Source organism: Neolamprologus multifasciatus, chromosome 22 (genome assembly GCF_963576455.1).
Source record: "Neolamprologus multifasciatus chromosome 22, fNeoMul1.2, whole genome shotgun sequence".
Taxonomy (NCBI): Eukaryota; Metazoa; Chordata; class Actinopteri; order Cichliformes; family Cichlidae; genus Neolamprologus; species Neolamprologus multifasciatus.
The window spans coordinates 33,851,602-33,874,020 of record NC_140459.1 but is presented as its reverse complement, the minus strand read 5'-3'; the positions used below and the strand labels follow the sequence as shown (position 1 = coordinate 33,874,020).

The 22,419-nt window shown below is 39.5% G+C and overlaps 1 protein-coding gene across 1 annotated transcript; it reads left to right on the top strand.

Annotated features, from left to right (window-relative positions):
* Positions 1–297: 297 nt before the first annotated feature.
* On the top strand, positions 298–20,339 carry lrrc3b (leucine rich repeat containing 3B). Its single transcript, XM_085149722.1, has 2 exons — positions 298–644; positions 15,000–20,339. Exon 2 carries the CDS (start codon positions 15,146–15,148, stop codon positions 15,926–15,928), a length of 783 nt encoding a protein of 260 aa, XP_085005848.1. The 5' UTR covers positions 298–644; positions 15,000–15,145; the 3' UTR covers positions 15,929–20,339.
* The last annotated feature ends 2,080 nt before the right edge of the window (positions 20,340–22,419 follow it).

Genomic DNA, 22,419 nt, shown 5'->3' with positions numbered 1-22,419 from the left:
TCACCCCCATTTCCCCTTCACCCACAGAGCCTGTCCATCTTTTATATACAGTTTTTCATTGTTTCACTGTTACTGTGAAGACGTGACAGAAAAATCATGGCATAGTACCTGGGATTACTGTACTTTCTGGAACTGAAGCTACTGATAAAAGTGCAACTGGAACATCAAAATGAAAAACAAACAAGATAACAAATAGGACATAATCTCTAAATGTGACACAGTCCAAACAATAGTAATCTTGAATATAGCAGCCTGCTCAATAAATGAATTTTATAAAGACAAAACATTTAAGAATGTAAAAATATGGCAGTGAAAACGTTCAATGGGTTACAGACTGAGTGATTTTAATATAAGGTCCATCTGTCTCCTGCAGTGCCTGGTCATCAACGTTTTATACTGAAAGGTGAGACCGGTAGTGGCGCCGCCTTTGTCACCCTGTAACTTCACACAGCGAGCCCCTCCCTTTACCCCATTCATTCCTGTGCAGTGTTTTATACTGAAAGGTATAAGATGCTAATTCACACAGCGATTTGTACACGCGTGAGCGGACAGCAGAGCAGAGACTGCGCTCTCAGCCTCTAATCAGCTTCATGCGACTCGGACTTTCCGCTCCAGCAGCTTCTACAGCCGATGCCTGACTGCAGGTGAGCAGACTTGTGTCGCCTGTTGCTCCTGTGTCCGTCTCCGCTGTGTTACGTGCGGACTACCCGTCCTCAGCCAAGGCCGCTGCTTTCATCAATGTTTGCATGGAGAAGAAATGTTTCTGTTTTTAATGCGTGATTACTGACGTCATGTTGTATAAATCTGCCTGTGTGCTCCTGGTCTTATCTTACAGTTCGATTATGAACGCTTTGAATTGGTGTAGGCAGTTCAGGTAGGGTGATGCGTGATATTTTCACAAGGAACGTCGTGCCAGACGCCATTAAAAAAAATAGACTTTAATGTTTATTCTTGTAATTATCTGGGCAGCTTTGCGCATTAAAGTTCATTCGCTCGCCTTTCAAGAGTAGCGACACCACACATCCATTCGGCTTTCGAGAAAATAGCGAGAAGCTGTTTAATTTTTTTTCTTTTGCATAATTTCAACTTTATTCCGGCTAAACCCGCAATTTGCTGCGATCCTTTCTGGGTGCACGCACCTCGGATGGCGGTAGCTGGCGTCTATCAGTATTAAAGTTCAAATGATTAGTAAATAACCGCCGCTGAGTCTGGTGTGCGTCGACTTATGCTAATGTCTCCCTGACGGATCTATTGCACGTTATTCGTTTGCAAAAACCAGGCAGCAAGTTGGGTAAAGATGGGTTTGGAATATTCAGTTAAATCAAACGGGAGAAACGACAAGCTGAGAGCTTTTAATGTATGCAGCAGTTCAAGCGTTTTTACGCGCATGGCAACAGCTGGATCTGATTGTGTATCGAGACTGCAGGTATACATATATATGTGCATATATTACCCATATCTGGGTAGTCCCCTAATCATTAATAGAGACACAATCTCATATCATAATGTCAGCTGCAAGCTTTAGACATGTGACATGAGTAACTTTAAAGTCGTCACTTTTGCATTGCCTCTGTGGGGCACACTGGGTTGGTTATCACGTGGGTTGTTAATGAATCATTACAGTGCAGTGAGGGATTTTGTTGATATTAAACATCTGAGCTGTTCGTTTAGCTTTGGTCAATATATGGAAATGTTAGTGAAGGATGACCCAAAATCTGTACACAGAGAGGCAGGTGGAGATGAACAGGGGAACCCTGTATGACAGAGACGGTATGGCAATAACATCTCACTCTGACAACAGAAGGATGTCACTTTAAAGGAAACGCCTGGCAACAAAATGAGACACAGATGAACAGGATGTAACTGATGAGGTGTAAGCAAACCTAAACACAGCTGAACCAAATGGAAATCTGAAAATTGAGAGTAAGACCCACAGGCTTGATAAAAAGCTCTACGCTAGACAGAGACTAAAGAAACACAGAGACAGGAAGAAAGCTGACACAACATTTAATTCAGACCTGAGAACTAAACAAAGTTAGTTACACTGAAGGACTAGAAATTAATTTGCTTCGCAAACCCAAAATCAAACAGGAACCTACAAAAACCAACAGTCAACGCCCATTAAGGTCCACGGGCTGTTGAGGGGAGGAGGTCATTTATGATGTTCATGTGTCAGAATAATTTTCCATATTGTTGTTTTAGTATTAAAAGCTCAGCCAGTCTTAGTAATTAAAAACTTTAAAAAACTGAAGGTAATAGTTTTGATTTGAATCAGTTTTTCATCAGCTAAAGCCATGAGGTGGCTCGGTTAGGTTTTTCCAGAGGTAATCTGGGGATGTCCGGATGTTTCTGAACAATAAAAAAGGAAGAAACTGTCAGTCAGATTCTCTGTGTCGCTCGATCAACACTGGCAACCTGTAAATGTAAAGAAGGTTTCTTCACCTGCACGATCGAGTAAGCATCGAGATGAAGAGCAGTTCACAGTCAACTTTGATATTAATGTAATTTATTATTTATTTTTGTTCTCACGTGTTTTCCTCGACTTGCTCACTATTGTTCTATCTGTTGGAGAATCTTGCACAAAAAGACTTGTTGTGTTTTAGAATATTTACGGAGCGTCTGGGCTTTTTAATCGTATCAATGATAAATCGGTTCAAATGATTGTCACTGAGTTAAATGTGTCCTTTATAAGGGCTACATTAAAAAGCACTGCAGATTCCTTTATTTCACTGCTCATACATAGAAGAATTCACTTCATTGGTTCAAATTCATGGTTTAAATACAACAGTTTAGTTTAGAGCTGGTGCCTAAACTAATATCTGTGTCTGAACTAAAGAAGTTATACATGAAGATGTGAAAAAAGTAACAATTTTTACTGAAATCCAGCTGACAACTACAGCAGGGGTGTCCCAAACTGTCACAGGGTAGTTGATGGTTGGTTACTTTTTTGTTACAGTTAATTGCAAAAATGAATATGATACCAATATTTAATCAGCACCTGAAGCTTCGATTGAATGAATTAGTGGTTATTAAAAGATGTTTCAATGACCAGTGTTTCATGCAAGAGTAAAAAGTGTGACAGCAAACCCCAGTCTATCCTACTTCATAATTACTATAATGTATTTATTGCGTTTTGCTGTGACCAAGAATATTTGGCAAAGCAAAGTTAAAAAAAAAAACAAGAAAAAAAGGAAAGGGATACATTTATAAACTTAGACTCAACATTAAAGCTCACAATTTCACATCTCCCATTATTAAAAATGTATACAACTATAAATGTTATAGCATTAGCATTTTTTAAAAACAGCAGGTGGAAAAATGGCCAATTTGTATTTTTTTTCCGAGTAAACGTCACTGCTATAAGTCACTTTTTTTTATATCAAACAGAGTAAAAAAAAACAAAAAACAAAACCCTGTAGAAAAGAAAAGACTTCCTTAAATGTAAAAATATATTGAAAAATCTCAAATAGAGTGAAGTCAAATAAAACGAGGTAAACTTGCATAAAATAAAATAATCTGCACACTGTCTTTTTTTGGGTGGAGGTTTGTATTAAAAGTAAGAGGCAAAAAGAGTTCTGACAATATTATATCTCCAAGCTGAGGCAATGTGTGCATGTGTGCAGTCGAACTAGTGAATTTGTACGTGTAAGTATTCAAAAGAGCGAGTGGTGGCTGCACTGACACAGAACATGGAACAATTTGTGCTCCTGAAAACAGACATGATGGTGATGTTGTAGATGTTAATAATTAAAGGTAGTAATAATTCAGTGTGAAACCCAACAGCCCCAGGTCTTTAGCTCAGTTTTACTGGCTTGTGGACTTTTTTTGTTTCACTTTAAATCTGAAAAATGATGTTACATATGCTAGTCAAGGACACCCCGTGCTCCCCTTTAGATGAACCCCTGCTTGTTGCAGGTATTATGTGATAGAGAAGTGAACCAGCTGTCCTCAGGAAGCAGCCTAATTTGAACATGGTCAACAGTTGGTCATTAATAACGTAGTCTTAGTCTTACTGTAGATGCTGTGGATGGAGCAGCTCCAAAGTTCTCTTTTCGTTGTGTCGCAGCTTGTTAAACAGATGGTTTGATGAAGGACTCAAAACACCTTTTTGCCACTAAAGGTTCGAATGGTGATGACAGGAACAGGCGTTTGTTAGGGCAGGGAAATATGGCCAAAAATATTTATCACCATATACATTTGAAAATTTGCCATAACAATATAACTGACGATATAATTGACACGAGACAAAATACTTTACAACTCCACAACTTTATTAGTGCAAAAAAACCCATCAATGTATTTTCACTGAAACAAGCAGCTGTTTTTTATCTGCATTAAAGTTACATAAAAATGTAACAGTGCAAATTCTTTGCTGACAGTTTAACCAAAAGGCATTTCCAGTGGAAACTGGCCGACATATCCTCAGCATAACCATGTTTAATATCCACAACACTTAACCCTTTAAGACCTACCATAGAACCAAGTCCGCCAGAGCTTATATTATATGTTTACATGCTGTGGAGCCATTTTTGGGAGCATTTCAAGTTGCTATACATCAATACAACCATTACAGCCTACATTTTAATAATATGTCTGCATTAAGTGCATAGTAATTACATAAATTGCAAAAAAGTGCAATAAACTACAAAAAAATTGAAAATCGTTTTTGTTTTTTTAACATATATTTCTAGTTAGAGAAATTTAAGAGGCTTATCCCTCAAAACTGTAAATACAAAAAAGTTGCACAAAATAGTTTCCCACCACAGGAAATTTATTTTAAGTGTCTTCATAGTTTTATTTTTGAAATACACCAATTTTTATACACTGCAGGAAAAACGAAAATAAATATTATAATGCAAATTTGAAAAAAAGCAGCATATGCATCAAAATAAACTATTTCCAGCAGCAATATGAGTCCTAAGCATCCCAGAAATGACTCAGAAAGTCATAAAGTCAAAGATAACTTTTAAAAACACCAGTATAGGCTCATGAGGCCCTGATGGTAAAAAACTACATTTCCGCAGAAAATTACGTCACTTTCGGTTTCGGGCAGGTCATGGCGGACATGCAAAAGTTCACACTGATGGACGTAGGAAGTGTTATGAACAGCTGATCGGATCGGCAAAGCGTGTTTCTGGAATATTATGTTTTTGTTGCTGCAAGTGCTTTTTATGCAGTTTTTGCAAAGCTATATGTGGAAGGAAACTGTGACTGAGGACAAGCTGATGGCATAAGATGTAAGTACAACTCCTCCGGTTTCATATGCAAAAACAATTATTGCACTAGCTCACGTGGTTGCAGAGCTACAGGGATTTAAAAATAGTTACGCAAAACGGAGCGTGCCGCTCCGACCGGCTTTAAAGGGTTAAAAAGAGGTTATACACACACAATACGGTAACATTATGTTGAAGCACAGTACGTATCACTCCGCGAGGCTCCTGACTACGATAGCCGTAATGCTCCGACAATCCATCAAGCGGTGCGGCTTCGTAGCTTAGCAAAGTCGTACTAAAACATTTGACAGATTTTTGAGCGCCGTGTACAACGACGGCCCGCTAGCATGCTCTACCAAAAATAGTGCTTTGTTGTGTGTCAGACGGACAAAAGCTAAACCAGTTCCACAGCACTGAACCATTTTTACAAACCAGTTCAGGTTCATCGTTTCATTCAACGATCCACTTTCGCTCTTCTCATTCTCCATCGCCGCCATGCTTTTTCCACCATGTTCGTATGAAAACAAAAGCTCTGCACATGCCTGTTTTACCCATATTCTATCGCCATATTTCATTTTCATTGAGCTCACCGTCTTGGTAACGGCGCCGCTTCTTTGCTCTTCGCGGATGTTGTGTAGACAGATAACATCATCGTCAATGCTCCTGTTGTGTTATCAGTTCTTTACAAACTGGGTTTGATGTTTTTAATCATTTTGTAGATGAGGCCTAACGAGCGTAGTTCAGGCTTAGACTGCCAAGCTGCCACATGTGGTGATTTAAACTCATTTCGACAGGCTGTGCACACATTTACTCAGCGACATTCAAACTCTAAAGTCTGTGAATCTTAAATTTTGCGGATTTCGTAGAAATCTCTTCTTTTCTATGTTAAGCCCAACATCAGTTCCATCAAAAAGCAGACGTCCCTGTGTAAAAGCCCCTCACGTATACAGGCACACCGCTCCTCCTCCTCCCTGCTTCATCACGTGACTAACCGGCAAGACCAGAAGGCATTGTGCAGACACATACAGAGAAAAGAGCATCGTGTGAACTTATTTTTACTGCTTTAATTTAAAAGGTGGCAACCGATTTTTTCACAGATACAAAACACATATGTCTACGGGAGCCATGACTGACGTGTAAAATCCATCATCAGCTAATGTTCATTTTAAAAGTGCAGTTGGACTGATTACCTATAGACTCTATTCAGACATTCAAATAATAAATACAGCTGAAAATTGTTTAATGAATTATTTTATTGGAACTAAAAACATCTCAAACCTGAAATAAAAATAGATAATTGTAATAACTTTGTGTTAGCTGTGAAAGCAGCACTGGAATAAAATTCAACTTAGTTTCATGTATATAGTGTTAAATTACAGCAACAGTTGCCTCACAGTGGATTATGGTAAAGACTACAATAACACAGAAAACCCCAACAGTCGGACCCCCCCGTGATCAACCGCTTGGTGACAGAAAGAAACCTCTGGTGGCATCAGGCTGGGTAAGGAAAGGCCATCTGTCACGACAGGTTGGGGATGATGAGAGGGCAACGCTGTGGAGGAGAGAGAGGAATAATAACTAATGATTCAATGCAAAGTTGTGTACGAATATATGGAGAGTGAAAAGAGCAGAGTGAAGAAGAAACACTCACTGGCCCATGGAAGCCCACAGAAGGGTTCAGGGTCACCTGCTTCATCAAACAGGAAGTTCATCTTATAATCTTAAAAGCAGACAGGCGGCCTGTCTCCTGCATCTGGCACAGAAAACGAGCTGCTGTTCAGAGAAGAAGCCAGTTCCAAGAAATTCATTAGTGACAGTAATCATATTTCTGCTTTTCTACATATTTGACAAGAAACCTGGTGAATAAATACTAGAATCAGTCCTGGTTTTTAACATAAACATAATCAGCTAATTAACCAGTCTTTTAATAGTCATGACAATATGTTCAGATCTAGCGTACTGATGATGCATTCACCTCATAAATCACGACTCGCTGCTCTCAAAACATGCGTAGGCTTCCCTTATATGTTAAAAGTGTCTTTATCTCTGATACTGTCCTTGTATTTACTTGCTATCAGATTGATACCAAATTTTGAAGTATCTCACTCCATTAACAGAGAATCTATAGCGCCTTTAAATCATGTTGTAAATGACAGAAAACACAAAACTTCATGATAGTTTCTTGACTGATGCATAAATTAGATGGTTTGGCCTCTTTCCTGTTTTCGTATACGAGGCTCCAGAGTTCAACCAATGTGGTTGCAAATGTGACCTCGTTTCTCGATGGTGCGACTAAAAAAGATTGTAAGTGGCACCGGTGTGACCAGCTGTTTGAGTCCGCAACTCTGAAAGTCTCCGTGTGGTCAACAACAGACAAACACACATTATGCCCATATCGTGGTCTAAACCAATCAGAGATAGTCAGGGGTGGGACCTCTCTGATTGGCCGTGGTCCAGATATTCCTGTCAGCCTACATGTTTGAAAGCGGATAGACAGGTGAGTACAGGGCTCGCAAAATCGCTAGCCCGACGTCCCGGGACTAGCGATTTTTCCAGTCGGGCTACCAAAATCTATCTCTGCCCTGCCCGTCGGCCTATCATAGGAAGGAAAATATATGTCAATGCTTTTGCATTCTTTCGAAAATGTAGCTGGGTAATTATGTCATTGGCATCGATGAGCCACTGTCAATATGTGATATATTGAAATCGCGTTTGAATTTGCGCTTGTTTTTTTGCTTTCACTTTCATTTTGCGATCGTGTGAACTGTGTATAGAGAGCAGCAGCACTGATTGGTGAGTGACGGTTAATTGCGCACCAATTCCTCTGACATCGTCTTATCACTCATTAGCTTACTATTCAAACATGACAAGTGAAATCTCTCCCAGCTTAAACATGTGAGAGGTTGATCGCGCAGAGAATCGCTGACCATTATGTGAGTACATGTGTAAAAGCAGCAGGATTTACGCTGGTATTTTAGTTCTGCTGAGCCAAATAAGACAGGTCAGGGTGAAGAAGGGACAGCCAAAGAAAAGCCGATCACAAAACGGAAAAGTTATGACAAATCAGACAATGAGGCAAAAAGAAAAAAAAAAAAAAGAAAAGAAAGTGCAGCTTCTTTGGTTTCATGGACAAAATAATTTCTGTGGCTGGAATATGACGAGCTAAATAACATGATGTTCTGCTGGGTGTGTTGTGAGTTTCATTCAATTTCTGAGTCAACAAGCGCCTTTGTTACTGGGACCAGTCATTTTAAGTAAGACCCCCATTAGAACCGATGAGAAATGCAAGAAATGCATTATTGCCCAGTCTGCAGTATCTTTCCCAGAACAAACACCAATTGCAAAAAACATACTAAAAATAAACCAAGCACAAGAACTCCTGAAAAATCTGTTTAGAACAGCTACTATGTTGCAAAGAGTGAACTATCTTTGGCCAAATTTAGCAGTCTTTGCAAACTTCAAAAAGCAAATGGCCTCGATCTTGGTTCCACTTACTTCTTACCCATGACTTCAGTGGAAATTTCAGATTCAGGATCTGACACAGACTGATTCATGTCCTACACAGTTCTTACAAGTTCATAGAAATTTCTGTATTTGAGTTGATGATTGTCATTTTTATACAGTTGTTGTAATTTTTATTTTAACAATTTTTTTTGATTAATTTTTGTTTCCATTACAATATTATACTTTAATGTATAATATTGTAACGGAAACAAAACAAAACAAAATTGCTTTCTTTTTTATTCGGGCTACTTAAATTTATTTTGGGCTACCAAAAACTGAAGAATGCCTGCCCGAAGGGCTACCAGAGATTTTGAAATTTTGCGAGCCTTGGAGTAGTAGGGGTGGGTTTCAAGAATCGATTTTCCGATTAGAATTGATTTTAGCTTGAATGACGCGATATTGATTCATTAAATCCTGAATCGATTGTATTAAATGTATTTTGCCAGAAACGCCAGAAGCTCACAAAACTATTTAACCACCAAACAGCTAAAACAGTAAATGAGAGCACCACACAAAGACGTGAACACAAAGTGTGGACGTCGGGGCTGAAAGCCGACAGCTCAAACCAGAATGTACAAGAACAGTTTCTCACCTCAAATCTCTGTTTTCTGCATTATTCGTTTGCTTATCGCGTCTGCCGTTGTGTACAGAGCTGACGGCCGCCGTTTGTTTTTCTTCTCCACAAAAATGACCTCCAACAAGAAAGCCTCATTTCTGCTGTTCAATACTGAAGAAATGTAAACTTTTTAAAATGATGCCGCGTCTCTAATCAAACCTCTGTAACACTTCACTTCAGCAGCATTCACATGTTGATTCATGGCTTTGTTCACTTTCTGTTCTACTGCACAACATTTTTAAGGTTATCTGCTACAAAAAACCAGGCCAGGAAAATCTGCTTCGTGTTTTTCTGTTTTATCCTCCACACGAATTATTTGTGCCACTGCAAAAAATAATGTCTGTCCACTATAAAGGAAACATCACAGCCTGATACCTGCAGGTGTGACAGCAGCAGGTGTGTCACTGCTGTTTCTACCTGGAGACAGTGTTTACACTGTAATCTGCCTTTGGTGGCTTTTTGGTAACACCTGTAACCTTCAGCAGTCGCCTCATTGTTCTGACACACAACACAAAACTATCCACAACACCACTAACTACACAAGACAACACATTAACTGCACACTCCAAACACGCCAAACGTCACAAATCTCTCACATCTCAAAACTCTCTCTCTCCGTCACTCCTAAAACTTCCCCCTCTTCCTGAACAACCCAATGTCATGTTGCCATATCATTCTTTGATTGGTCGACATGCTGCATTTTTCCACCAACACGGACGGGCTGTTTTTTTTATTTTTTGGTGATAAGCCAACACGTTCTCACTCCCAAAGCGTAACATTTTACGCTAGGTGACAAATCGTCAACATATTACGTTTTCGGCTACCCACCACGTTCCTAAATGACGACCTCGGAAAAACGAGGAAATATGAGAACCGCATGGACTCAATCTACACATGTTCGCTCTTTTTCTTCAAATCACTTAGAAACACGCTATTTAACATCATTAAAGTCCTGGTTAAGATCAGGAAAAAGGTTATGGTTAGGGCTAGAGATAAGGTTAGGTTTAGGGCTGGAATACAGGGCTGGAACGTCTATTACCGCGGGAGCGTCATTGCACTGGATTTCGGCCATAACCCGCCACGTACCATAAGAACGCCGAAGGCCTCCTTTTGCATTCCTCAGGAACGCCGCGGGACGTGACAAAATGTCGGCATGTTACGCCTCGGGAGTGAGAACGGGCTGTTAAGCAGAGAGTGCTCGCTGCGCTGTCCTTAGACAGTAAACGTGACGAAACTATTCAGGAAAAACACACGTATATATTGTTTATCATGACTCTGGTTTTACGTGGCCTATCAACACAAATTAAAAACTGGTATATGTCACCTTGTTGCTTTGTCATCTTAAAGTGGTCATGTGATTGACCACGACTACTTTATTCTTCTTCAGTCAAACAGCAGCACTCATGCGATTGTTTTGCCCCCTCAGCTCCAGGTGTTGGGCCAGAAAGTGAATGCCGCCCGCGGGAGCGCACAGCTGCTTAAAGCTGCAGCGCCCAGATTACTTACAGCTACTTCCTGCAGCTGATATAAGATGCTGTAAGCTGAACACAGCTTCAACCGTCTGTTTGTTGAAAAAGAGCAACAGACCGTACCGCATTTTCTTGTTAGTAACAGTAACAGCGTTGTAACAATAGAAATAGTAATTAGTTAGATTACTCGTTACAAAGTAACGCTGTTACTAACGCTGTTACTTTTAATGCCGTTATTCCCGTCACTGCTGATGGCAGTTTTAAGAATGCAGCTATGCACAGCTTAAATAAAATAAAAAGGCACATTCTGACTCGTCAGGTTGTTCCATCATGTAGAAATCACCTTTGCATAATTTTAAAGTTACAGATTATTATAAATTCAACATGAACTCACAAAATTTGCAGATGTCTTAACTTCAGTTTTGGTAACATACTCTGAACTGCATAAAAATGGGAAAATACATTTAGTACAAAGCACATCAGGCGTTCAGACAAGCAGAGATGGGAGGAGAAGGCTCATATTTCAACATCATTAAGAGGCAACAATAGTTTCAGTGCAGTAGAAACGATGCACTGCAGCTGAATAACAGCAAAGCGTTTACTGTGAGGAAGTTTCTGCAGTTTCCCATAAACTTTGTGTGCTTTATTCCCTACATTCAGGTTGAGGGTCAGATAATGATGGTGGTGTTTTTAATTGGACAGTCCCAAGAAAAGATATAGGAAACTATTACAAAATAGATATGAGTTGTTAATAACTTCTTAAGTACACAGACTTCAACGTAGTCTGTGGAGGCAGCAAGCGCTGTTTGTATAGTCCTCATTAAGACTGGGTTGAATGCTAATGACGTGTTAATAATCTCCTACCTGTTTTGGTGATACGTGGGACAGAATAAAGCAGGGAGACACCAGAGAACTGCAAAACAACTTCAGTGATCAAAAAATAAAGCATGAAAAGCACAGACAGTGGCTGCAGTGACACTTTTCACTGTCTTTGCTCTTCTTCGCAGCTCACAGACCAACAACAACAACACCACACCAGTTGTAGCACTTACTTCATCTGACAGCAGACTGCAGGCAGACGGACTGGCTCTGCAGTAGTGCAGACGTTGAACACGCTCGCTCTGTTCGAGCATAAATTCTGCACGACTGTGATCATTGTGACTGTTCATTTATTTGGAAAGAGTAAATGTGAGGATTACTAATAGTGCCAAAGCTCCGGGTCTCGTAAAGCAACAGTGCACCACATATTTCCAGCAGAAACACACATTCACATGTGTGTAGCTCAGGTCAAAATACTGACTTGCAGAACATATTTCAGGCAGAAATATACGGTTAAATCCCTGCATGTCAACTATCCTTGGACAGCTAAGCCCAAGTTGCTCTATGAATTTGCATAATCGGTAGATAGAAAGAAGAAAGTGTTTGTGTGAATGAGGCATGTTGTATAAAGCGCCTTAAGGGCTTCGGGAGAGCAGAAAAGCTCTAAATAAGAATCAGTCGATGTGTCATTTACATACATATGGTTGTTGAGTGCTTTTGCAGGAAACAACACTTAATTAATGTATAAATTGAGATTTTGCATTTTATAACAGAACATTAGCAGAGCGGTAAGTAATTGTTTCATGCTTTGATTTTTCATGCTCCTCAAAGTGCTGCATCAGTCTTTCAATTCAATTCAGTTTTATTTACACAGCCCCAAATCACAACAAAAGTCGCCTCAAGGCGCTTCATAGATACAGAGAAAAACCCAACAATCATATGACCCCCTATGAGCAGCACTTTGGCGACAGTGGGAAGGAAAAACTCCCTTTTAACAGGAAGAAACCTCCAGCAGAACCAGGCTCAGGGAGGGGCGGGGCCATCTGCTGTGATTGGTTGGGGTGAGAGAAGGAAGACAGTCTTCATTTGTTAACACATTTCACCAGTCTCCTTACTCACACTAACCTGTGTCACATCTTTTCACAGCTCAGTCTTGCCGTCTTTCTCTCTGCTAATTGGTACAAATGCTTTTCTTCTTCTTTATTGTCCAGCCTTAGATATAACTCACTTTGAGCCTTTTGCTTTGCCAGCTCTCTCTTTGCGTTATGCATAGTTTCCCATAAAGTTTGCTGGTGTTTTCTTCGTCTCCCTGGCTATCAAATGTTTTCTTCACTAAACTCTTTGAATATTTTCCAGTGGATACACCAAACACCTTCTTGGCAGTCTCCCTCACTGCTGCAGCTGTATTTTCACAGTCACCTGGTAATTCATCACAGTCTCAACTCCAGCTTTCACCATTTCATCGTTGCTCTGCCTTCACTTGCTTCCACATTTTGATTTCCAGAGTCATCCTACAATCTACAATCCTTTCTACATTTTATAATCTCCTGTCCTCTTCAGATTGCACCTTCTGCATAAGATCTGGTCTACCTTCTTCTACTCTTACACCTCACTCTATGTTGCTTCTTCTTGAAGTAGGCTACATGGTCACCACGGCCGTTTCTGTCCTTTTGGCAAAATCCACCATCTGTCCTTCTGCATGCCTCTCCTTAATACATATATACTTGTCACCTCTGTTCACTCGACCTACATGTCCACTGAAGTCACCTCCAGTTACCAGCCTCTCCGCCCTGGAGACACTCTCCATCCTGACATCCAACCCGTGGGTCATGCACACCGACAGTCTGATCTTGTCTGACATTCACCTTCACACCCTGTGGCTTCCATTGTCTCATCTTCTGAGACTGAGTGTGTGGAGCATCACTAAAGTAAAACATTGCCCATATTCACACCCACTTTTGCGTATCCAGCATTGTGTTATACTTAACAGATGGTATGATAAGCCTCAGAATTATTCAGCATTCATCTTTTTATCTCTACTTGTGTTAAATTTTGATTCTATTTACAAGAGTAAGATCATGCTTGCACTATTATTTCATCATATTACTACTAAACAGATCAATCATACATTTTATGATTATGCACTAATCCAGTATAAAAGGTTTTACTTTTAGTCTTTCAGAAGCACTTTTATTCTGATGGTGCTGCTGGTAAAGTCAGGCTCGTTCTCTTTAGCAGAATGAATATCCAATGAATCCAATGAATGAATATCTTTATCTGGTAGAAAACTTATTTGGATTCAATTGTATAATTTTGATTATTGATTATATTTGATCGTCTATCATGAATTCTACTTTCATGAAATTTCACCTGCCACATTTAAGATCATTTAACCCTTTAAAGCCGGTCAGAGCAGCACGCTCCGTTTTGCATAACTACTTTTAAATCCCGGTAGCTCTGCAACCACGTGAGCTAGCGCAATCATTTTTTTTGCATATGAAACCGGAGGAGTTGTACTTACATCTTATACCATCAGCTTGTCCTCGGTCACAGTTTCCTTCCACATATAACTTTGCAAAAACTGCATAAAAAGCACTTGCAGCAACAAAAACATAATATTCCAGAAACACGCTTTGCTGATCCGATCAGCTGTTCATAACACTTCCTAGTCCATCAGCGTGAACTATCGCATGTCCGCCATGACCTGCCCGAAACCGGAAGTGACGTCATTTTGCAGAAATGTAGTTTTTTTTTTTACCATCAAGGCCTCATGAGCCTATACTGGTGTTTTTAAAAGTTATCTTTGACTTTCTGACTTTCTGTGTCGTTTCTGGGATGCTTAGGACTCATATTGCACTGCTGGAAATAGTTTATTTTGATGCATATGCTGCTTTTTTGCAAATTTGCATTATAATATTTATTTTCGTTTTTCCTGCAGTATATAAAAATTGGTGTATTTCAAAAATAAAACTATGAAGACACTCAAAATAAATTTCCTGTGGTGGGAAACTATTTTGTGCAACTTTTTTGTATTTACAGTTTTGAGGGATAAGCCTCTTAAATTTCTCTAACTAGAAATATATGTTAAAAAAACAAAACAATTTTCTATTTTTTTGTAGTTTATTGCACTTTTTTGCAATTTATGTAATTACTATGCACTTAATGCAGACATATTATTAAAATTTAGGCTGTAATGGTTGTATTGATGTATAGCAACTTGAAATGCTCCCAAAAATGGCTCCACAGCATGTAAAAATATAATATAAGCTCTGGTGGACTTGGTTCTATGGTAGGTCTTAAAGGGTTAAATGATGAACCTTTGACTATACTATATTTTTAGCTGATATGTTTAACTGACTCTCTCTTATCTCATTTCAGGCCACAACGCAGTATGATAACATCTGTTCGCGCTTCCATATCTTCAGTGGGTAAATTGCGAAAGCCAGTCGCTACTATGCAATGTGTGTAAGCGACCAGTGGTGGTGCTGTGGCCCGAGGCGGGATGCTGCTGACAGTCAGTCAGCATGACTCTGCTGGACTTGTGGCTGTCGCGCTCCATCCCCATGTGCCTGCTCCTTCAGAGCCTTGTCCTAATGGCCTTGTGCTTTCCCTCGGCCAGCATGTGTCCAAAGGGCTGCATATGCCAACGCGATTCCCACCTCCATGGCTTCAATGTTACCTGCAGTCAGTCCCGCCTCAAAGAGATTCCTCCCAGTCTACCAGTTGACACTGTCTTGCTGAGGCTGGACCACAACCAGATCGGCAGCGTGCCCGATCTCGCCTTCCATGGACTTAGGTTTTTGAGGGAGCTAAACCTTTCTTACAATGCAGTGGAGACTTTAGGGGAAGGTGCCTTCACTGGCATAGAGGCAACTTTACAGGTGCTGGACCTTTCCCACAATCGCATCACTAGCGTACACAAGGATGCCTTTGCTCGACTGAAGGCCCGGATTATTGTGAACGATAACCCCTGGCATTGCGACTGCGCCCTTCAGCAGGCTATTGGAGGAATGGCCCATAACCACGAGGCTGCTGCCCGGGTTCTCTGCAGAAGCTCGGAGCTCCACGACCAGGAGGGACAGCCGTTCTTGGCGGTTGACATAGATCTCTGTAACTTGGCAAAAAGGACCACAGATTATGCTATGCTCGTAACCATGTTCGGTTGGTTTGCTATGGTCATTTCATACGTGGTGTATTATGTACGTCAGAACCAGGAGGACGCGCGGCGCCATCTGGAGTACCTCAAGTCTCTCCCCAGTAAGCCGAAAAAAGCAGACGAGACTGATGACATAAGCACTGTTGTCTGACAGCAGTGGCCCCGTGACTGTGTTCAGCAGAAGCCCGGTGAACACCAAAATGTTTATTTACATTTATAGCATTTACTATACCAAACTTTTATGTAATATGAGCATCAAAATGTATTTTGACTGTATGTCTTTAGGGTTTGCTCATGACTAAGGTGACAGGAGGAAGGCTGCACCAACATTTTGGTTTTTACAGTACAAAGAAAGTCTTGAAAAATTAGAATCTCAGGTTTAAATATTTAAATGCTGATGACTTTTGTAGAGGCAGTGGAACATCTGAAAAAAGCAAAAGTATTTGTAAAACACGACACACTGTTTTTCCCATTTGTCTGTTTAATTTGCCGTCTATCTGTTGATTGATCTACCTGCTGATTGATCTATCTGCTGATTGATCTACCTGCTGATTGATCTACCTGCTGATAGATCAATCAACAGGTAGATCAATCTGTTGATTGATCTACCTGTTGATTGATCTATCTGTTGATTGATCTATCTGCTGATTGATCTATCTGTCTAGATTTCTGACAATCTTAAATTTTAGGTTTTTGTAGCTACAATACAACAAGGTCTTTTCAAATGTAGGGTTATAATTGGGATATTGCATTAAATGTAGCCAATAATGTGGCTTTTTAATTTTATTTACAAGTTTATTATGAAAAGCTTACTAACCATTTTTAAAACTACCCCCTTTGTGTAGAAAAAGTAATTGCACAAATAATACGTTTTTATGACACTAAAGTATCTTGTTATAACAAGCTATTTTATTATGGTTTTAGCGACGTGCTGCCATGATAAACTGCACAGGTCAGGCATTGAGGCATTACATTAAAAGCCTGTAAAGTCATATGTGGTACCATAACAACATAGCTAAGAATCAAATCATGTAAAAAAAACAAGGCGTTTAAAAGCCAGAAAGTGCTATTAAAATACACCATATTGCTAAATTTACTGGTTCACTTTCACAAGCACATGAACTTAAGTGACGTCGCATTTTTAATCCATAGAGTTTAATGTGATGTCGGCCCAAATGTTGCAGCTATAACAGCTTCCACGAGGTTTAGGAGTGTGTTTACGGGAACTTTTGAAAGATTTTTCAAAAAGTGCTTTGGTTAGCTCATGCAGTGATGCAGGACGAGAGGGCCCAGCTCACAGTCTCTGTTCTGTTTCATCCCAAAGGTGTTCTGTTGAGTTGAGGTCAGGATTCTGTGCAGACCAGTCAAGTTCTTCCACACCAAATGCTCTCATCCATGTTTTTAGGGAGCTCGCTTTGTGCATTGATGCACAGTCATGTTGGAAAATGTAGGGAACATCCCCAAACTGTTCCCACAAAGTGAGCAAGAATCTATCCTAAACATTAAGAGTTTGTTTCACTGGGGCTAAGGGGCAGAGCCCAGCTCCTGAAAAACAATAGCACACCATAGTCCCCCCCTCCACTAAGCTTTACACTTGGCACAATGCAGTCAGACAAGCACAGTTCTCCTGGCAACCAGTTCAGTTCAGTTTTCCTTATATTGCACCAAACCACAATAACAGTTGCCGCAATGCGCTTTATATTGTAAGGTGAAGACCCTGCAATAATAAAACCCACCAAACACTGACTTGTCCAACATATAGTCAGTGTCTCTTTCCATTTGTAAGAGTAACAACTCCTTTTGCTGCTCAAAAGACAAAGCAACGGCAGTTGAGACCACAGACAGTCTGCATTTTACCTGGCAACACACCTTTCTTTACTAATGCAGCCTTCAGCACTCCTTTAATCTCATCTTTCAACCGTTTATCTCCAACGTCGACATCATAATGTTCAGCAATTTTTTAGAGTTGTTCTTTAGTACAACTATTCAAGAGTTCCTCCGATGGAGACTGAACAAAAGCATCAACCGTAGCCATAACAGCAAAGTACTGATTCTCGACATGCAATTGAAAACAGCACTTTCCCACTAACTGCCTAACCAAAATCCACCTAACTAAAGCCTAGTCTTCATGCAGTTACTTACGGTGGGTAAAGGCCAACACCATGCTTAATACCACTAAATCTGATGTTTTGCATTTGCAGTGTGCTTGTTGATTTAGGCATTATCTGGTTGCAGATAATAATGGGAAGGTCCATTGGTTTGTTTGGTAAGCTATCATAGAAACGTCAAAGTCCAAAGTAAGATCATTTGGAATATGAATATGATCCATTTCTGCAAATATGTCCAAAGTCTGGAATTTACTTTTTTTTCCAACTGTGTTCATGTCAGTCTATACTATCACTGCAGCATTTAGATATTCCATGGTGTTTCTGTGTATCGCAACATTAAAAACTTCTTTTATCAAACATTTTAAATCACTAAACTAAACTAAGTCACTTCAGCTTAAAATGCACAAACTAAGCTCCTGTACAGGATGGAGCTATCTGTGGTGTGTGTGTGTGTTTTCACAAATTGCAAATTCATTGATTAAAGAGTAAAACCACTGAAAACTTCAAATATGTAAATAATCAATCTATAATGATGTCAGTGTTTCATTTAAATATTTTGAATATTTAAAGTGGAATAATCTGCTTCATCAAGGTCTGATTAGATTTGAGTGATCAAACGTCATTGGGTTCTTACACTGTTAAATCATGACTGACATTTTTCTTAGCTTGAAACCTTTTAAGTAAGTGGTTGTTTGAAGTAAAAGCATTTTCAGGGGCTTTGAAAGCTGCAGAGTGTGGTTGTATCCAGCCATTAATTAAACTTCCCAAAGTTGAAAATGGACCATCACATCCACATCACGCTATGCTTGGCAGAAACATATGTATGTTTGAATGTCTTCCTACAGAGGCTGTCTGAAAATGTGAAATGTGTGAAACTTAAATGTGTCCTGACATCATATTGCAACTTTCAAAGAGCTTTCTTGTTTTTTATAGAATCTGGAGGCTCTAAGTCTTGTTAAGAACGGGATTCATAATAATCTCTCTCAGTTTGGGAGTTGTTCATTATGAATTTATACACATATTTCTGATTTTAAACAAATGTTTCCAGACGTTTGATTCATATTTTAGCATCTTAAATCTTAAAATATCAACAAACTTGGCATAGTTGGCTGGAAGTAATAACATCCAGTGTGGTATTTGGTTTTGAATATGAACTCTTGCCTTCAGTGCCACCACAGCAGGAAATGTAATGTGCTTGGTAATGCAGTTTAATTGAAAACCCTTAATTTTGAGGGGTAGGATATGATAAATAACACCAACACATGAGGGACTTTGGTCATGGACCCTGTAGAAGTTTCTTTTGTTCATGGAAGTACTCAATGGTGAGACAAAGTCTGAGTCATAGAGTCAGAAGTCAACCACATTAACAGCTTAGGATTTCTTCCAGTACATCCTGATGGAACAATCCCCTCATTTTATCCTGTAAGGAACTCGGAGGGAATTTGTACCAAACTAAGATCTCTACACAAAAAAAGACGTGGAAGATCTACGTTTGCTTGCATTCAGCTTCAGTATAGGAAGCAGCTGGGTTAGCAGAAGGTTATCTGACTAGTGTAGTAACTGACTCTACTCTTCACTCCTATCCCAAGCCCTCTATAAATCATTATTTCTGCTTTTTATTACTCTAATCGTGAACATAAACTCTGGCTTTGGCCTTTCTAGAGGATACAGGCCTTCAAGTTTTTACATTTTCCAGATTATAATGATGCCAAAGGTGCCATGAAGAGATCAGACAAGACTTCCAGGTTTCCCTCCTGAATATTGCTGATAGTATGTTGATCACATGATGACAACTAGACTATCCATTGGCAAATTCCTGCTTCTTCTTTCCCTAGAAAGTCAAGAACATGCTACAACTACAGGTTGGTATATTGTACTGTGCATTTGTTCCTTCAGTTTGTGGCATCTTTGTTTATTGCTATTGCTGTTGTCAATCAGAGTCAATCTTTGTATGTCTGTACTGAGCAAAGGGAGCACAATACTAAATGTCAGTTGCAGCTGACTCTAATTGTTGGTGGTGGTAGTTTCCTTCAGTCTCAGAATTATGTCTTCATTGCATTCCTTTGTAACAGGCCACACTGTTCTGATGATTCTGTTTTTGTTTTGTAACTTTGTGCTAATTGAAACACATTAGCATTGAAGGCTAATGGAAACCAGATGGAAAACCAGTACTGATAAAAAAAAAAAAGATACATATGGAAAAAAGAAATTATATTCTCTCCACAAAACAATAATTTTAAGTTGTCCTGCAAACAAGTGATGTATTTTCTCTGAATCTGAATGTTCAATTCATGTTGTACAGTAGCGGTTATAAAATTGACTAAGGGAATACGTCGTGAGAATATGTAGCTATTGAGTGCTAGGATCACATGTAAATAGCAATGTGGATGTTTTGTGAAATACCTGGATGTTTTGTGAAATACCTGAAAACCCTTTAATTTGTTGGTCTTGTCTTCAAAAGACAATATCCTACTCCACAAGATGGGATCAGGATCAGTCTGTGAAATACATGTACAATGTCATGAAGCAAAGTGTAGCCAAGGATTTGAGAGTTTTTCTAAGTGCCTGAATATTTCTCTTACAGTTCTTTTCTTTTTATGTCTTCTTTTCCATCTCTTTGCTTGGACTTTCAGAGTTTAGGATTATTACTGTTTAGTGGATTTGTGCTAGCTAGAAAAAGCAGAATCAACCATACGATATATGAAATATAGTATACCATATTGCAGATCTTGCACAACAAGAGCAGTGTGTAATAGACTAACACACCATGTTAGCATTGACTTTCATAGTTGTGGCATGAAATACAGAAAATAAAATAAAGAAGGTATGTAATGGTTCGTGGTATTTTCTTTTCGCAGCATTTGCCAGTGAGTGATGGATTACCTTTGTCTAAACAGATAACTCTTGTCTGTTTAGCCAACAAGTTCAAAGTTAGTAGGGTAGTAAACTTATGGGCTCAAAATGTGGTCATAAATATTTTGTACTTGTAAATCAGGATTTGTGTGTGCGTAAAAAAGATTTGTGTGTGGACTTAGCCAAAAAAATCCCTGCAAGTCACAAGTACGAATTTTGACCCTATTTTTCTTTCCTTTCATCTGATTGGTCAATGTCATGTCAATCACAAATGTAACAATCCAATCAGAGAACAGATGGGTTTGGCTGTCGGAGGGGTGCTTTTTTTGAACTGCAGGTCAAAGTAGCTATTCCTGTTATTTGAATCTACCTTCGTACTCCTACATCTGATTTTGGAATCACAGTCTCTGTTCCTCACTCTGTTGTTACTGCTGTCCCTCCTCCTGCAATGCTGCACAGCTAATGTTAGAAACAGCAGCCTCTTGTGACTGTGAGAGCTCGTTACTAGTTGACAGTGCAGCTCTTAACATGCCAGTTAATTCGACACATAAAAAAAACTATTTCTTATTATCTCTCTTAGCTTTTCTATCTTTTTACTTTTGTTTGTTCAGTTTTATCCATCCACATAAAACTCTTCTGTAAGGTGTGTGAGTTCAAAGGAAAGCTAAGGGGAGGGGCCTGTTGCGTTAGTAAATTTGATTGTGCAATCCAGTGTCAGTTCAATTACATTAAATTCAATTTTATTGATATAGCACCAAATCCTAACAGCAGTTGTCTCAAGGTGCTCAAGTAGTCGGTAATGAAAGTGGATGAATGTGCTGCTCTCGGCGCTGGTAGGGACAGCAGCCCTTTAAGCTCACTTTCAGCCTGGCGAATTATATTGACAAAGAAAAACATAATAATATTGACCCGTCAGCCCACAAATGCATTGGCCCAGTGTGACAGATCACTGTGGCCTGGGGGCTTTGGGATCTGCAGGGAGGGAGAGAGGTGGTTAAAGGCAGCAATCGCTAAGGGTTACATGGTTGAACATCATGGTGTCTCTTTGAGGAGGCGAGTGGGCAGGCAGGGGCATCCCAGGTAAGTCCATGTTTCCAGTAAAAGTGTCAACAGGCACAATGAGGCAGCGCTGCTTTTCACATTTAGCTCCAAAAATTGTCAACAGGTACATTTCTTTAGAGAAGCCTGTAGCTCTTACATCTCACAATGCTTTGCAGGGTATCATCGATGTGCAGCGTGCACAAACGGAGAGTCAAATTCATGTCAAATTTCCATGTTAACCACCAGAACACAGCATCGACAGCATTTCACCTTTAGTATTTAATAGGGATGCAACGATACCAATTTTTTCAAACCGATACGATACCGATACTTGGATCTGACTACTTGCTGATACAGAGTACAAAAAAAAATACTTCTACCACACACACACACACACACACACACAAATACAATGAATTGGAAGACAGGTTTTATTTTATTCCCTGCCAATAAAAATAAAATCTTAATAAAAATGACCACAAAAAAATTTCAAGTGAAAAATAAGCACTTCTGTTAAATTATTGCAGAGTCTCCACATTGTAATTTAACAAAATATCACTGAACTATTGGCACTGTCTCGAGCTTTCAGAATAATAAATAAACACTTCTGTTTGGAATTAAATAAATACAAACTAGGTTT

Bases quoted from the DNA above. Each gene is read 5' to 3' on its own strand.
- lrrc3b (XM_085149722.1), top strand. From the start codon at position 15,146: ATGACTCTGCTGGACTTGTGGCTGTCGCGCTCCATCCCCATGTGCCTG.